At 44.2% G+C, this 17,651-nt stretch overlaps 1 protein-coding gene across 1 annotated transcript in view; it reads left to right on the forward strand.

The window, feature by feature from the left end:
- Window positions 1-17,651, forward strand: part of usp37 (ubiquitin specific peptidase 37) — a 67,813-nt gene that overhangs the window by 20,098 nt on the left and 30,064 nt on the right. Inside the window, exons 5-7 of the mRNA XM_080526630.1 lie at window positions 2,141-2,256; window positions 2,962-3,039; window positions 16,015-16,103. Coding sequence (XP_080382756.1) covers window positions 2,141-2,256; window positions 2,962-3,039; window positions 16,015-16,103 — 283 coding nt within the window. The remainder of the gene's footprint in view (window positions 1-2,140; window positions 2,257-2,961; window positions 3,040-16,014; window positions 16,104-17,651) is intronic.

Raw genomic sequence — 17,651 nt, forward strand, 5'->3', positions numbered from 1 at the left:
TTTACTGTGGAGAGAGAGTAGTGTTTAATCAGACTTTACTGTAGAGAGAGAGTAGTGTTTAATCAGACTCTACTGTAGAGAGAGAGAGTAGTGTTTAATCAGACTTTACTGTGGAGAGAGAGAGTAGTGTTTAATCACACTTTACTGTGTAGAGAGAGAGTAGTGTTTAATCAGACTTTACTGTAGAGAGAGAGTAGTGTTTAATCAGACTTTACTGTAGAGAGAGAGAGTAGTGTTTAATCAGACTTTACTGTAGAGAGAGAGAGTAGTGTTTAATCAGACTTTACTGTAGAGAGAGAGAGTAGTGTTTAATCAGACTTTACTGTAGAGAGAGAGAGTAGTGTTTAATCAGACTTTACTGTAGAGAGAGAGAGTAGTGTTTAATCAGACTTTACTGTAGAGAGAGAGAGTAGTGTTTAATCAGACTTTACTGTAGAGAGAGAGTAGTGTTTAATCAGACTTTACTGTAGAGAGAGAGAGTAGTGTTTAATCAGACTTTACTGTAGAGAGAGAGTAGTGTTTAATCAGACTTTACTGTAGAGAGAGAGAGTAGTGTTTAATCAGACTTTACTGAGGAGAGAGAGTAGTGTTTAATCAGACTTTACTGTGGAGAGAGAGAGAGTAGTGTTTAATCAGACTTTACTGTGGAGAGAGAGAGTAGTGTTTAATCAGACTTTACTGTAGAGAGAGAGTAGTGTTTAATCAGACTTTACTGTAGAGAGAGAGTAGTGTTTAATCAGACTTTACTGTGGAGAGAGAGAGTAGTGTTTAATCAGACTTTACTGTAGAGAGAGAGAGTAGTGTTTAATCAGACTCTACTGTAGAGAGAGAGAGTAGTGTTTAATCAGACTTTACTGTGGAGAGAGAGAGAGTAGTGTTTAATCAGACTTTACTGTGTAGAGAGAGAGTAGTGTTTAATCAGACTTTACTGTGTAGAGAGAGTAGTGTTTAATCAGACTTTACTGTAGAGAGAGAGTAGTGTTTAATCAGACTTTACTGTAGAGAGAGAGTAGTGTTTAATCAGACTTTACTGTGGAGAGAGTAGTGTTTAATCAGACTTTACTGTAGAGAGAGAGAGTAGTGTTTAATCAGACTTTACTGAGGAGAGAGAGTAGTGTTTAATCAGACTTTACTGTAGAGAGAGAGAGTAGTGTTTAATCAGACTTTACTGTGGAGAGAGAGTAGTGTTTAATCGGCCTGGGCCGCAGGGGCGTATTATGCACGAGTACGGGACCCGTCTGCTACGTTAGCCTTACTCAGGGTATCCGCGGTGTCTTGAAAAGTATTAAAAGTTGATAAATCAATTTTGGGAAAATCAAGACCCTTAATAAGTATTAAAAAGTCTTATCACGATTTTATGAAGTCTTGAATTTTGTAGGTATTTTTCTGAATTAGACTCTGTCCAAAGTGTTTGAGTCCTAAAAACATTTAGTAAAAGTTCGTGAATTTATCAGTTTTTATTAAAAAACAAAGATGAACCGGAAATTGTGTTGTATGATAGTGGTCTAGTCTATTGCAAACTAAAACTGTTAAGTTAAAGGTGTCACTGATGTGAACGGTTACAGCTCCAAGTGGCGGTGAGGTCTGGAAAAATATTGACAAGGTCTTTAAAAAGTCTTAGAAAGGTATTGAAATTAACCTCAAGACTCCTGTATAGACTTATTGTCTCTATTGTGTTGTTGCATCATAACTGTGCTTAAGTTTCTCTTTTGGCAGGACCTGTGACCATACTGGATGCAGAACGATGCAAATATAACACTAAATTTATGGACAGTGTGTACGCCGATAATATGCAAGGAATTTTTCCTGGATACATGGTGTACAGGTTTTTGCCCTTGCTTGCTTGCTTTGTGCCGGTGGTCCTTGGCCTCCCCTGGGGGACCGCTGGGTACTGGTAAGCAAACTGGCTAGTAGTCGCTCTATTGGTAGAGGGCTGCAAGGGAATTTTTCCTGGCTACATAGTATACAGGTTTTTTACTTTTGCCTGCTCGCGGCTCTGTCAGTATTGATTGATTGATTGACTGATTGACTGAACATTTTCATTGTGTGAAGCGCATTGAGTTGCATCTTGTAAGAAATGCGCTATACAAATACAATTTGATTTGATTTGATTTTGATTTGTATATACCCTGTGTTCCAGACGTCCCAGAGACGGCAGAGCGTGGACGCCAGGGAGGAGACCACGCCCCGCAGACCCCTGGGCAGCCCCAGCAGAGTGACCTCCACGCCGGCCCGCAGCTCGCTGTCTGAGAACAGGTAGGTGGTAGTGATGATGGTGATGACGACATTGATGACCTTTCAGGGTTCGACAGTAACGCTGTTTTACTTGTCCGGAGCAAGTAAAACATTCACAGGGTTTGTTTGCGCGAGCACGACGACGCTGCTGGATCCCGGATCTGTTTACCTGTGTGCAGGAAGAACAACAGACGGCGCAGGCGCCAGGCCAGACTAGATGATCTGGTTTGATTGAAGATATTATCAAAGCGTACGTGACTGTCGATCACCCGTCGCATCGCGTACGCTTTGATAATATCTTCACTCCACGATCATCTAGTCTGGTCTGGCGCCTGCGCCGTCTGTTCTTCCTGCACACAGGTAAACAGATCCGGGATCCAGCAGCGTGGTAGTGCTCGAGCAAACAAACCCTGTGAATGTTTTACTTGCTCCGGACAGCGTTACTGTGGAACCCTGCCTTTTATTGAATCGAATTTCTCTGTTGGACAGCATGCAGTTACACGTACAAGCGCACACAAACACTTGTCCCTTTTAAAGAACACAGGTGTTTCTCCACCTCCCCCGACCAACACTGCTTTTCTCACCTCACCCTCTTCATGCATGATTGAAATGTTTCACTTGTTTTGATAAAGCCTCGCATGAACCATTATCCTCTAAACTATGTTGCTTCTGTGTCCACCTGGTGGTTCTGGTGGTCCATAACTAACGGCCCGTCTGCCCAACCAGGAGTGAGAAGAGGAAGCGGCTCCACAACTCTGACAGCGACCTGACTGAGGACTACCCCAAGGAGAATGACTCCTCCAGGTACGACGGCCGTTTCCCCGTTCCAGGGTTTCCATGAAATCCTTGAAAGTTTGTGAATTTGAGAAAAATAAATCAAGGTCTTAAAAGTTTTTGAAAATAGACATGGGTCATTGAAAGAGCTTGAATTCCCCGCTCTCTCTCTAAAAAATATATATATACAGTACAGGCCAAAAGTTTGGACACACCTTCTCATTCAATGCGTTTCCTTTATTTTCATGACTATTTGGTACATTGTAGATTCTCACTGAAGGCATCAAAACTATGAATGAACACATAGGAATTATGTATTTAACAATAAAGTGTGAAATAACTCTAAATATGTCTTATATTTTAGATTCTTCAAAGTAGCCACCCTTTGCTTTTTTGTTGTTAATAAAATATATAATAATAATATTAAATATAATATGTGTTAATAATAATATGTTATTATATATATATATATATAATATTATTATTATATATTTTATTAACAACAACAAAAATACATTTTATTAACAACAAAAAAGCAAAGGGTGGCTACTTTGAGGAATCTAAAATATAAGACATATTTAGAGTTATTTCACACTTTTTTGTCATTCCACATGTGTTCATTCATAGTTTTGATGCCTTCAGTGAGAATCTACAATGTAAATACGGTAGTCATGAAAATAAAGGAAACACATTGAATGAGAAGGTGTGTCCAAACTTTTGGCCTGTACTGTATTTTAAAAAATGTTTTACTTAGCTCGTCAACTATTAAATAAGTCTCTGTATTGCTTAACTTTACACATATTTCACAATATAATGTTTTGCTGTGCTGTGGTAGACAAGGCAAGAGACCATCTAGTGTTCACACATTCAAGCCTCTCTTTTTAGTTGTTGTCTGTGAGCGGAGGGTTCCTATTATATACATTCTCATCTAGATCTGTCTCAAACTATGCTGTGTCGGGTCCTTGAATTTGAGGCAATTGAGTCTTGAAAGTCCTTGAAAGGTGCTTGAATGTGATGTTTCAGAAGGTGTGGGAACCCGGAGCTAGCTCACACTGAGCTAGCTCTCCACACCCTGAGCTACCCACACACACACTGAGCTACACACACACACACTGAGCTACCCACACACACACACTGAGCTACACACACACACACTGAGCTACCCACACACACACTGAGCTACCCACACACACACACTGAGCTACACACACACACACTGAGCTACCCACACACACACTGAGCTACCCACACACACACTGAGCTACACACACACCCTGAGCTACCCACACACACACTGAGCTACCCACACACACACTGAGCTACACACACACACACACACACACTGAGCTACACACACACACACACACTGAGCTACACACACACACACACACTGAGCTACACACACACACACACTGAGCTAACCACACACACACTGAGCTAACCACACACACACTGAGCTACACACACACACACACTGAGCTACACACACTGAGCTACACACACACACACTGAGCTACCCACACACACACACTGAGCTACACACACACACACTGAGCTACACACACACACACTGAGCTACCCACACACACACTGAGCTACCCACACACACACTGAGCTACACACACACACACACACTGAGCTACACACACACACACACACACACTGAGCTACACACACACACACTGAGCTACACACACACACACACTGAGCTAACCACACACACACTGAGCTAACCACACACACACTGAGCTACACACACACACACACACACTGAGCTACCCACACACTGAGCTACACACACACACTGAGCTAGCGCTCTCCACACACTGAGCTAGCTCTCCAGACACTGAGCTAGCTCTCCACACACTGAGCTAGCTCTCCAGACACTGAGCTAGCTCTCCACACACTGAGCTAGCTCTCCAGACACTGAGCTAGCTCTCCAGACACTGAGCTAGCTCTCCACACACTGAGCTAGCTCTCCAGACACTGAGCTAGCTCTCCAGACACTGAGCTAGCTCTCCAGACACTGAGCTAGCTCTCCACACACTGAGCTAGCTCTCCAGACACTGAGCTAGCTCTCCAGACACTGAGCTAGCTCTCCACACACTGAGCTAGCTCTCCACACACTGAGCTACCCACCCAGACTCATTTCCTTTAATCTAAAGTGAAAGCAAAATGATGTGTGAACACGATTGGACAGTCAAGCAAGCGAAAATGAATCAAGCCATTTAGAAGAATATATTCCTTTTTTTTGTAATCAATTATTTATTGCAAAACAGTACACATGAAAAACTCACATTATTACACCAAACAAAATAAGTGTCTGTCCTGATATTTTTTTTCTTCCCTTATCTTACACCCCCCCCCCCACACACACACTATAAACACATGAGTAACCCCCCCCCCCCCCCCCCTTGTCCTTTCTTTAGCTCCATGTATTCTGGCTATAGATTGTTCCATGTATAGTATGTCCAGGAAAGACAGCAGCCATTGTTTACGCGTAAGAGTATGTGGAGGATTCCATCGTAATGCTAACATCTTTTTGGCTGCGGTAAGACCAGCAAATAAAACACGAAACATGGAAGCTGACAGATCCAATGATGAAGTATCATTCAAGATCAATAATCTCGGACAACAAGGTATATGGATCCCCAATAGGTTAGATAAAGTGGAAGATATTAGTTTCCAAAATGCCGCCACCCCAGGACGTTCCCAGTACATGTGTAAAAAGGAGCCCACATGACCGAGTGAACACAGATCACAAATTGAGGGGGGTATGATTTTCATGAGGTGGCGTCTTCTCGGAGTGAGGTATAACCTGTGTAAGAAGTTAAGGTGAATAAGCTTATGATTAGGATTTTTAGATGTGATATCCAGATTGTCCCAAACAGTCATCCAATCAATATCCCCATCAGAAAAAGCAAGGTCTCTCTCCCATACCTGGTGAACAGCAAGAGGTTTACAGGAAGCTTCTAGTAAATTAGTATAATTTAGAGACTAAACCCCTTGTCTGTACTCCCACATCTAACATCGTGTGAAGCTCATGGGTATATAGAGATTGTCCCCAGGGTACCATACAACGAAATTTGGGAGGGGGGGCTCCCCTGGTGCTAGGAAAAAAACTAAAAACAAGAAGGGAAAAGAGCTGGTTTACATAAATAAAGGCTATGTACACTATCCACTATACTATACTATACAAATAAAACACTGTGCTGTACTCTATGCTATGCTATACCTATTCTAACATTTCCTATCTCTGAACCTTATGTACCCGAGGGTTGTCATATTGCACATAGTGTTATTGCACATTCATTTAAAGTGTCGCAGTTTGCAGGTTTGAAATGTTCACAGTTGTGTTTCAGTATTGCACTTGATTACAATCTAGTAGCTGCCATCAACTTGTCTAGATTGTCCAGGGCCTAGAACCTAGGTCTTTGCTGTGTTCAGGACCCCGGCCGCTAAGACAAACAGACTGAAGGACAGCTTCTACCACAGGGCCGTCAAGGCCCTGAACACAGAAAAGGCCTAAGTTCTGGGCCCAGGACAGTCCGGACGGATTGTATGGCAGCTAGTGCTGAGGCACAAACATGTACATTTTCAAGCCTGCAAACTGTGACACTTTAAAATAATGTGAAAAAATACTTTCTTGTGAACAGACAACCCTATGACAACCCTAGTTGACTATCTGTGCAGTATAGTACAGTGGATTGTGTACATAGCCTCTATTGATGTAAACCAGCTCCTTACCTTCTTGTGATTTTATGCATCTATGCTTTTTCCAAAATGTGTTTCTTTTTCCCTTCCTAAACACCAGGGGAGCCTCCCCTCCTAAATTTCGTTGTTTGGTACCTGTACTGTAGCAATGACAAATAAAGTCTATCTATCTGAATGGCCCTGGGGTAGAAGCTGAGCTTCAGTCTATTTGTCCTTGCGAACATGGTCCTGAACCGCCTGTCCGAGGGCAGCCGAACAAAGTGTTCGTTCCCAGGGTGGGATGGGTCTCTGGAGATCTTGGAGGCCTTCCTGAGGCAGCGTGTGTTGTACAGCTCTTCCAGAGAGGGGAGGGGGGCGCTGGTGATCTTCTGGGCCGATCTCACGACTCTCTGTAGCGCATTCCTCTCTGCGGCTGTGCAGCTGGAGAACCACACGCAGATGCAGTAGGTGAGGATGCTCTCCACTGTGCAGCGGTAGAAGGTCACAAGCAGCTCCTGTCTGATGTGGTTTTTCCTGAGGACTCTCAGGAAGTAGAGCCGCTGTTGTGCCTTCTTGATGATGGCTGCTGTGTTGGTCTTCCAGGACAGGTCATCCTGTATGTGCACCCCCAGGAATCGGAGGGTTGAGACTCTCTCCACGCTCCCTCCATCGACGAGCAGGGGCTCGACCTCAGATTTTTTCCTCCTGAAGTCCACGATGATTTCCTGGGTCTTTGACTGGTTCAGCAGCAGGTTGTTAACCTTGCACAGCTTGCCCAGCTGCTCCACCTCATCCCTGTACGCCGCCTCGTCCCCCCCCCCGAGATGCAGCCCACCACGGTGGTGTCGTCTGCAAACTTTACGATGGAGTTGCTGGGGTGGACGGGGGTGAAGTCGTAGATGTAGAGGTTGTAGAGGATGGGGCTTAGCACGCAGCCCTGGGGGGACCCAGTGCTGAGTCTGAGGGCTGTGGAGGTGTGGGAGCCCACCCGCACCCTCTGGGGGCGGTCAGACAGGAAGTCCTTGATCCATGCACAGATAGAGTGTGATAGTCCCAGGTCTAGTAGTTTGGTCACTAGCCTGTCTGGAAGGATGGTGTTGAAGGCAGAGCTGAAGTCCACAAAGAGCAGTCTCGCGTAGCTGTTTCCCCTCTCCAGGTGGGATAGAGTGGAGTGGAGAGTCGTCGTGATGGCGTCCTCTGTGGACCTGTGGGCTCTGTAGGCGAACTGGTATGGATCCAGGTTGGGCGGGAGGCGTGTGACTATGTGGGCCCGGACTAGTTTCTCGAAGCACTTCATGATGATTGGTGCGAGTGCCACCGGGCGGTAGTCGTTTAGGCAGCTCACCGTGCTTTTCTTCGGGACTGGGATGATAGTTGAGGTTTTCAGGCAGGGTGGGATGGTGGCCTGGGACAGGGACTGGTTGAAGATGTTGGTGAAAACCCCGGCCAGCTGGTCGGCGCAGTCCCTCAGCACCCGTCCCAGGACTCCATCCGGCCCTGAGGCTTTCCTGGGGTCCACCGCCTTCAGCACGCGTCTCACTTCATGCTCTGTGAGGGTGAGGCTGCTGAGAGCTGGAGAGAGTGGTGTTTGTGTTGTGGTTACCTCCGTTCGCCCCTCGTCGAACCGGGCGTAGAAGGAGTTCAGCTTTTCCGCCAGCAGGGGGTCGTCCTCCGCGGCTGTGGCCTGTTGGCCTGTTGGCTCTGAAGTTTGTCATGTGCTGAACCCCCTGCCACACCCGCCTGGAGTCGTTGCTCAGGAAGCATTCCTCAATCTTCTCTCTGTGGTCTGCCTTGGCCTCCCGGATGCCACGCTTTAGGTTAGCCCTGGTGGTGCTGTACAGCCGTGTGTCCTTCGCTGAGAAGGCGTTGTCCCTCTCCTTGAGCAGTTTTTGGACCTTCACAGTCATCCATGGCTTCGTGTTGGGGTAGACCCGGACACGTTTGTTCACGGTGGCTGAGTTGGTGCAGTTCACTATGTGGTTCAGAACCGAAGACGTGAACTGTTCCAGGTCCTCATGCTCATATTCCTGCCATGAGGTGTCATTCAGGCAGATCTGCAGTGGAGCGGACCCTGCTGGCCAGGTTCTGACAGTCTTAGTGGTGATGGGAGCACTTTTCCTCATGGGAGTGTAGTCTGGGATCAGGAGGATTGACACGTGGTCAGACATGCCTAGATGAGCTAGCGGTCTAGCCTTGTAAGCAAGCTTGATGTTGGTGTATACCTTGTCCAGTGTTTTTTCTCCTCTTGTTGCACATTTAACATGCTGATAGAACTTGGGTAGTACTACCTTCAGGTCATGGAGACTTAATATCAGGTAATGGAGACTTAATATCCTGAGAGAAGTGGAGTACATGGAGCAATCTACGAATATTGTCCGCAGCTTGGCGAGTTTTTATGAAGCCTGTTTGGTCATGATTAGGGGTGGGACGATTAGAAAATGTCATGTCACGATTATTGTAGGCAAAATAATCGCGATCCACGATATTATCGTGAGAATTGCAAAAAATAAAAAAACTTTTTTGGGGGGGGGGGAATGCCAATAAAACACACTGTAATCACTTTAACTTAGATTTTGTTGTATTTTTATTGAATCATGTTAATAACATTAACATCATTTTAAAAACATCTTGACAAAAAAATAAAAAATCTTTAATAAAATCTTAAATAAGGTAATGATAAATTATAAGGTATCCCTGCATAAATAAAGGAAAAAAATACTGTCAAACAAAACTTGAACACTGACACTTTTCTGTCATCAAACTGAGTGCTAGCCTTGTGGCTTAGAGACTTGAAAGCTTCAAGATAGGTTAAAGTGCAAAAATGTCAACATGTTCACTTTTTCTGCCTTTAGCTGTGCTCGGAGAGGTGTGAGTATGTGCCCACTGGCACTAAACACTCTCTCTGAAGGAACACTAGTTGCAGGTATGCATAGAAGCCTGCGTGCAACCCTGGAAAGGTGAGGCATTTCTCCTGTGTGACCACGCCACCACAGCAACGGGTCCTCGTCAGCTTCAATGGATGGAAGACACATGTATACCTTCACCTCTGCTCTCACCTGTCATGATGACACACACAACAGTAATAGCAACATTAATCTGTTTTTGTTCATAATCAGTTGCATATCATGCAGTTGACAAAGTAACTCCTCCCCCTCTCCCCAGGGATAAATAAATAATCTAGATGTCATCATCATTTCATCTCACCTGTTGTTCTGGGTTTCTGTGTTCATCTTCAGATCTCTGCTGCCTGGTTGCAGTGATCTTCTTCAGCAACCCAGCCAGGCCCTTACTTGTTGCTTTGGTTAGGGGGGGTGGCGACGGGCTCTGTAGGTTGAGATTGACCTTCCTCCTCCTGTCTCACTCTTACAGGTGCCAGTTGCAGGGCCTCCTGTACACTTGTCTGTTGTGCCTTCAAGATCTTCATAGAATTTTTCTTTAAAGCGAGGATCAATGAAAGACGCTACATCCATAATTCTCTCTGCTTTCATCGAATATCTTGAGTCAAGGTCCTCCCTCATCATCCTCTTCATCTCTTGGACCAGTGCCGGGTCTTCATCGTTCTGCTTGAGGATCTCTGTTTTGACGTGCACCAGGACCGGTTTGACGGCAGAGAGTGTGACCCTGGTCTCTGAGTCGGTGTCGGCGTCGGTGAACTGGCTGAGAGGGCCAAGGAGCTCACACACTTGTTCAATAACAGTGATCAGTGTTTCCTCCAGGAATTTTTACCATGGTGGCGGGTAGTGCCGACGCGCACGCGCGCTCAAAACAGCGTTTTTTTTTTTTTTTTTTTTTTCTAATCACAGCCAAAACTAGAGGATGGCCAAAAAAAAAAAAAAATGAATATACAGAATATAAACTTGTGACTGACAGTCACATACACACACAAAGATCATCAGCTATAATATAATACGAAGTAGGCCTACATGAGCACAAAAGCGGCTAACGTTACTGATTAACTGTTTACTGTAGTGCAGAGAGATGGTAGTCGTAGGCGGCGTATCAAATGACAAAGCTAAACGTTTAATGAAGGACATGAACGATTGTCAACAACACACTCAAGCATGCCTGGATATTTGTAAGAACTCTCGCGAGATTTATCAGACTAAACCTGGATTTTCCCTTTAGCGATGTTGATGGAATACCCCCCGGATGTCACTACGGTGGCCTGTACACAATAACAATAATACCACAGTTCACATTTAGACCAATCAGGAGCCCTTGTGTCACGTCGTCAACTGAATGTCATTAATCTGATTTTGGATCAGCGGTTAGAGAGAGATGGGCGTGGATTTAGGTGCACTTTTAGTCAACATCCATTATAGCGCTGATCTAGGATCAGATATATTTTAATCAGCTAAAATGTTTTTTTTTTTTTTTGTTTTTTTTGGAGATTTTTTTTTTTTTTTTTTTGAGAAATCTGCATGGTGGCGGAGGAAATTCCATCGTGGCGGCCCGCCACGATGAAATGCATGTAGAGGAAACACTGGTGATGTCGGAGTCCTTTGGCATCAGGTGCCATACCCCTCTTTCTGCCGCCAGTGTGGCACTGATTGCCTGTTGTTGGCTGAGGAACCGTTCCAACATCTGATATGTTGATCCCCACCGAGTAACCACGTCATGTATCATTGACTTCTGTGGGAGCTCCAGAGCTGTTTGCTTAGCCTTCAACTCTCTCTTCCTCTTCCAGCTCCTGGAGAAACCCTGGACAAGGTGGCGGCAGGCTCGGACAGCAGCATCTACGCGCTTGTGCTTCAGGATCTTTGTGATGGCGAGGTTTAGATTGTGGCCGAAGCACCCAAGCCACAGGTCAGGGAACTTCTCAAAGGCTTTTTGCATATTTGATGCATTATCTGTAGTGATGCACACTACTTGCTCTTTCTTGATTTCCCACTCTTGTAGCATGTTCTCCACCATCTCAAGGATGTTATTAGCAGTGTGGTCTTGTGAGAAGAGCAGGGTCTCCAAGCAGCTGGATTCTAGTTTCCATTCTGGGGATACATAATGTATGGTGAAGCTTATGTATGGTTCACCCCCGCCTCCACTGCTCGTCCACAGGTCAGTGGTGGCAGCATACCAGGTGCCCTGTGCCACCCTTTTGGTCACGTCAGCTTTCACCTCATTATACAATCGCGGAACCTCTGTTCTGGAGAAGAACTGTCGTGTCGGCACCTTATATAGTGGAGCAGTGGTTTTCATCATTTTTAAAAAGCCAGGCTTTTCCACTATTTGAAATGGCATCATTTCTTTTGAGATGAAGTATGCCACTGCCACATTGAGATCTTTGGCATTCTTTGAAGTTGGTGCATATGAAGCCTGTTTTTGCAGAGTCTCCTTTAGTGTTGGCTGCACAGTCTGTTTGGTTGCTGCTGCTGAAGACTAGAAGAAAAAATAAAAAGTCAGTATGATGCATGGATGTTGAGGATCACATTAGTTATTCATAACAGACACATAGCAGAATAGTGATCATTACATTTGTTATTCATAGGCTATAGGCTGTTGATTACAGCTTGTGCAAAAGTGAATAATAAAATATAATAATGACACGGTGAATCATAGCAGATGCTTTTAATTCATTACTTCTATTATATACTTTTAATTCATTACTTCTATTATTCAACCTTGTCATTATTTTGCACAAGCTGTAATCAAAGATGCTCTGTCTACTTAATGTTAATTCACTGTATGATTTGTTTTTCACTGAGACTATTCGAACGAATTCTATGATATTGAAAATTATTTTTGACTGGCTAGGATGCCGTGGCCACACACACCCGTAGTCTATCCGTATCCATTCATTTCAATCCATTTGAGAGCTGTCCGTTGTCCGGACTGGCTAGATAAGGACACTTTCGTGACGTGAGCTGGGCAGGTATACAGTAGGATAGCTACAGGCTATCCGCACGTTCACACAGTGCATAATGTTGCTAACGAGCATTCAGATGAATTTCACAGTCACTTGCTATGTTAACTAACTAGTAAAGCAAGGCTAATTTTACCTGGTGTTCAGAGTACAACGCAGGGTGACGGTCACGGAGATGCACATGCAAATTGGACGTGTTTGCCCTCGGGGCAGACACTTTCCTCCGGCAAGTTCGGCATGTTGGCTCTTCATCCTGGCGTTCTTGACTTGTGAAGCCAAAGTAGTTCCACACATCAGATTTAACTTTTTTATTTGGAGGATACAATGGACAAGGGGCCGATGCAGCCATGGTGAGGCTAGCATACGTTAGTGACTGACTGACAAAGCTGATTTGACAGTCACGTTACCCATGCAGGCTGAACAATAGCGCGAGACAAATTATGTGAGGATATTCGCGCGCGGCTCATGTGAGGATTCGCAATTATATTACTATTTATTTATAGCATACGATTATTGAAATAATTAAAATTCTCCACGATTAAGTTATCGCGGGTGTTTTTATCGCGATTAACGATAATCACGATAATCGTCCCATCCCTAGTCATGATGAACGAGTTTGGTCATATGCACGTCAAGTCTAGAGGCCAGCACCTTGGCATAAATCTTTACATCGGCATTCAATATTGATAATGCTCTGTAGCTGCTACAGAGGGTGGGGTCCTTGTTAGGTTTTAGAAGGAGAGATAGAATGGCAGAGTTGGTGTCCCTATTGAAACACCCTTTCTCAACAGAAGTAGTAATCATGTCTAACATGAATTGGCCTAACACATCCCAGAAGGTAAGGTAGAATTCAGGAGGGATGCCATCCCAACCCGGCGATTTACCCTTCTTCATCTTTTGAATAGCGTTTATCAGTTCCTCCAGGGATATTGGAGTCTGCAGCTGGTCAGATTCGTCCTTATTCAGGGAGGGAAGATCTAGGCTCTGCAAAAAAGTTTTACAATTGTCCCTGTCTAGAATGACCTCGGAAGAATATAGCTTACAATAGAAGTTACGGAATTCAGAGTTAATTGCTTTGGGGTCGGAGATGGTATCATGAGAATCACTAGGCTTGATAGTTGATATGGTTGAGAATTTTTCGTCGTGTTTCAGTCCAAGGGCTAGGAGGTGGCTAGGTCTGGGGCCGTTAAAATAATAATTTTGTCTAGTCTTATGGATTAAGAATTCAGCTCGTCGTCTAAGAAGAGAGTTAAGTCCTAATTTGGTAATACGGATATTCCGGTCCCTAGTTTCAGAGAAAGATATCTGCTGCTGTTTTTCCAGTGTTGCAAGATCGGATTCCATCTCATCAATTCTGCCCAACCGAGTCTTGTTAAGGTGGGATGAAAAAGATATTGAAATGTTCCTGATACACCCTTTCAACGCATACCAAAAGATACGAGGGTCATCAACACTACCAACATTCTCAGATACACATTTATCAAGCTCGCTCCTAAAATAAGTACAATAATCAATATTTTTCAGAAGGGTTGTATTGAAGCGCCAGCGTGCTGCTTTAGTTGGTGTATTAGCTAAAGTCAATGTGACCATAGTGACACAGTGATCAGAAAGTGGACAAGGAAACATTAATGCATCATGTAATTCAGAAGTGGATGAAGAAATGAAAATGTAATCTATACGCGAGTATGTTTTATGCCTTCAGTGAGAATCTACAATGTACCAAATAGTCATGAAAATAAAGGAAACGCATTGAATGAGAAGGTGTGTCCAAACTTTTGGCCTGTACTGTATATATTTTGTTTTGTATATATATATTGTTTTTATTATATATTTTTTTATAGTGATAGGGTTAGGATTAGGGCAATTATTTAAATGTCTTTAATTGATTTATTCATTTACTTGACTTGTTGAACGGTATCAGTACTTTCTTCTACGGTTTAATCTCGCGAGAGTTCGTGCGTGCGCCGTTAGCCGACGTGACAACATGTACGTTGGGGAACGATTGGGCAGATGTGAGGAGATGTATTGGACCGCGTCTCCCTCAGGTATTCCCATAATGCTGACATGTCACGTCGGATACGATCGTCTAAACCGCTTAGCTTCGAGGTTAGCATGGTTATCAACGGTACTTTCCTCAGCTTTAGTTTAGTTTAGTTTCTCCGTCTTTTTGCGAAGTTCAGCGCATTCACCGCCGCGGAGTTTCTGCACGTCGTCTTTAGTACAGTTCGCTAGCTCGGTCTTGATTGCGTCGAGTTTGCCATTCAGACCGGAGAATTGGTTTGCCGTTCATTCAGACCAGAGAATTGGTTTGCCGTTCATTCAGACCAGAGAATTGGTTTGGTTTGCCGTTCAGACCGGAGAATTGGTTTGTCGTTCATTCAGACCAGAGAATTGGTTTGTCGTTCATTCAGACCAGAGAATTGGTTTGCCGTTCATTCAGACCAGAGAATTGGTTTGGTTTGCCGTTCATTCAGACCAGAGAATTGGTTTGTCGTTCATTCAGACCAGAGAATTGGTTTGTCGTTCGTTCAGACCAGAGAATTGGTTTGCCGTTCATTCAGACCAGATAATTGGTTTGCCGTTCATTCAGACCGGAGAATTGGTTTGCCGTTCATTCAGACCAGAGAATTGGTTTGTCGTTCAGACCAGAGAATTGGTTTGTCGTTCATTCAGACCAGAGAATTGGTTTGTCGTTCATTCAGACCAGAGAATTGGTTTGTCGTTCAGACCAGAGAATTGGTTTTCAGTGAAAAGACGTTGGTCCTCCATAGCCTGACTCAGCATGTTCGCTGGCTCGCTTGTCTCCACAGATTCTGGGTCCGGAGGAGAGGACGGCTTGGACTTTCTCGTGTGTTGCGGCATTTTGAGCTATGAGTTGTTAAATAACATTTACTGTATCAGAATTATTAAATAAAAGTTTACTATGAGTAGTTTTCAAAAGAAACAAGGGAAATAGGGCAGGAGTAATACTGGTCTGGCTAACTTGTAACGTCAGCTGGCTCACTATGAATTGTGTGATACATTTCCCCATTTGCTGTTAATAGTCCTCTTAGAATTGGTCTGAAAAGAATGATGTGTAGGTTTGTGTAAACATGTTTTTAAAGTTTAAAGTTGAATTTCATAATGTGCGTTCCATTTCTGCATAGCAGTGACCACTTCTAGATTCTGTTGAGATTAATTCCAGTAATTGGCATGTGTATGTGAAGAGGTCAACCTTGATAACTTTTGAACCATACATGATAGAATCATGGGGTTGGGACCATTGTTTTTCTCATACAATTCTCTATGTGATGGACTAAAAGACTGAAAGCAAAATGTTCTGTGAACACCCTACACGACTGGACAGTCAAGCAAGCGAAAAATGAATCAAGCCATTTAGAATAATCTATTCCTCAACATGTAATGAACTGTTGTTAACAGTAACGTGATTACCTGAACATGGTTTCCCTCAGCAACAACAAGGCCACCTCGGACCCCTCCAGGAAGTTCCTGCTGCTCTGCAAAGAAAAACTGAAGCTGGCGGAGGACAACCGCAGCTCAGGTAGGCTGCTCACCTGTGTGTCCCCACGCTGGAGCCTAACCCTAACCTACCCACACACACTGAGCTACCCACACACACCCTAACCTACCCACACACACTGAGCTACCCACACACACACTCACCTGTGTGTCCCCACGCAGGAGCCTAACCCTAACCTACCCACACACACTGAGCTACCCACACACACACACTCACCTGTCTCCCCACGCAGGAGCCTAACCCTAACCCTACCCACACACACACTGAGCTACCCACACACACACTGAGCTAGCTCTCCACACACTGAGCTAGCTCTCCAGACACTAAGCTAGCTCTCCAGACACTGAGCTTTTTTATTTTTTATTTTTTATTTAACCTTTATTTAACCAGGCAAACATGTAAGAACAAATTCTTATTTACAAATGCAGCCTGACCAAGAAGCTAGAAATAAAACATGGTTAAATAATTTACAACAATAAAACACTGGCAAACACAGATGCATTATAATACTAACAGTCAGAGAGAGGGGAGAGAGAAGGAGGAGGTAGGGGTGAGGAAGAGCGGAGGTGAGGGATAGCGGGGGTAGTGGAGCAGGGGTACTTAAAATGAGGCAGTGATGGGTTATGGGATGGGTGAGAGACGGTGATCAGTAGGGGTGCAACGGTTCAGTTGGCCCACGGTTCGGTACGGTTCGGTATTTTGGGTCACGGTTTTCGGTACGGTTCGGTTCAGAAACAAATGCTACTATTTATTTACAAACTGTTACTTTACTTTATTTTGCTTATACATAATATGGAACTTTAACATACACATGTATATGTTATGTATATAATGTATATATAATTGTATATAAACAAAAAACACTTTCAAATGTCCAAAAATAAATAAACACTTTCGAAAGTAAAAGTGCACTTTAGCCTTGACAGCTGGTAGCCCGTATACAAACAGGAGGAAAACAAATTCACACTACAAAAGTAACACTTTCCACATAGCGTTCCAACATGTCATGTGTTGTATTCCAACGAGTTGCGACATCGTGGATTAATTTGTGTTTTGGTAAGTCTAACATATCTAACATATTGTCAGAATATGGTGGGCTGTGGTGCTTTTGTGGAAGAAAGTGACTGCATGTCTGATCTTACCCAGGAGGCGGGACACCGGGGTTATTGCCACTGCCTTCTTGGCGGCGAGATTTACGACGTGCGCAAAGCAGCCGATCTGTGGCCCCAGTCCACCAGCTTCATGGATCGCATTTACGATATTTGCTGCGTTGTCTGTTGTTACGGGAATTGTTATGTTTGGCCTCTCCAACTTCCACTCAGTCACTGCATTTGTTAGTTCCTCTGCCAGGTGCGCGCTGGTATGGCTTTCGTATAGTGGACGAGTTTGCAGTACTGCGCTCTTCATCTCCCAATCCGGTGACATGTAGTGGACCGTGACAGTGAGGTAACTCTCCGTTGCCCGGGAGGTCCAACCCTCCGTAGTCAGTGCAAAGCTCTGTGTTTTTGCCAAATTGTCTTCAATGCCTCTGCGCGTTGTTTGGTAAATACCGGGGATTATTTTGGTGCT

Source organism: Nansenia antarctica (genome assembly GCF_963989245.1).
Source record: "Nansenia antarctica genome assembly, chromosome: 3".
NCBI lineage: Eukaryota > Metazoa > Chordata > Actinopteri > Argentiniformes > Microstomatidae > Nansenia > Nansenia antarctica.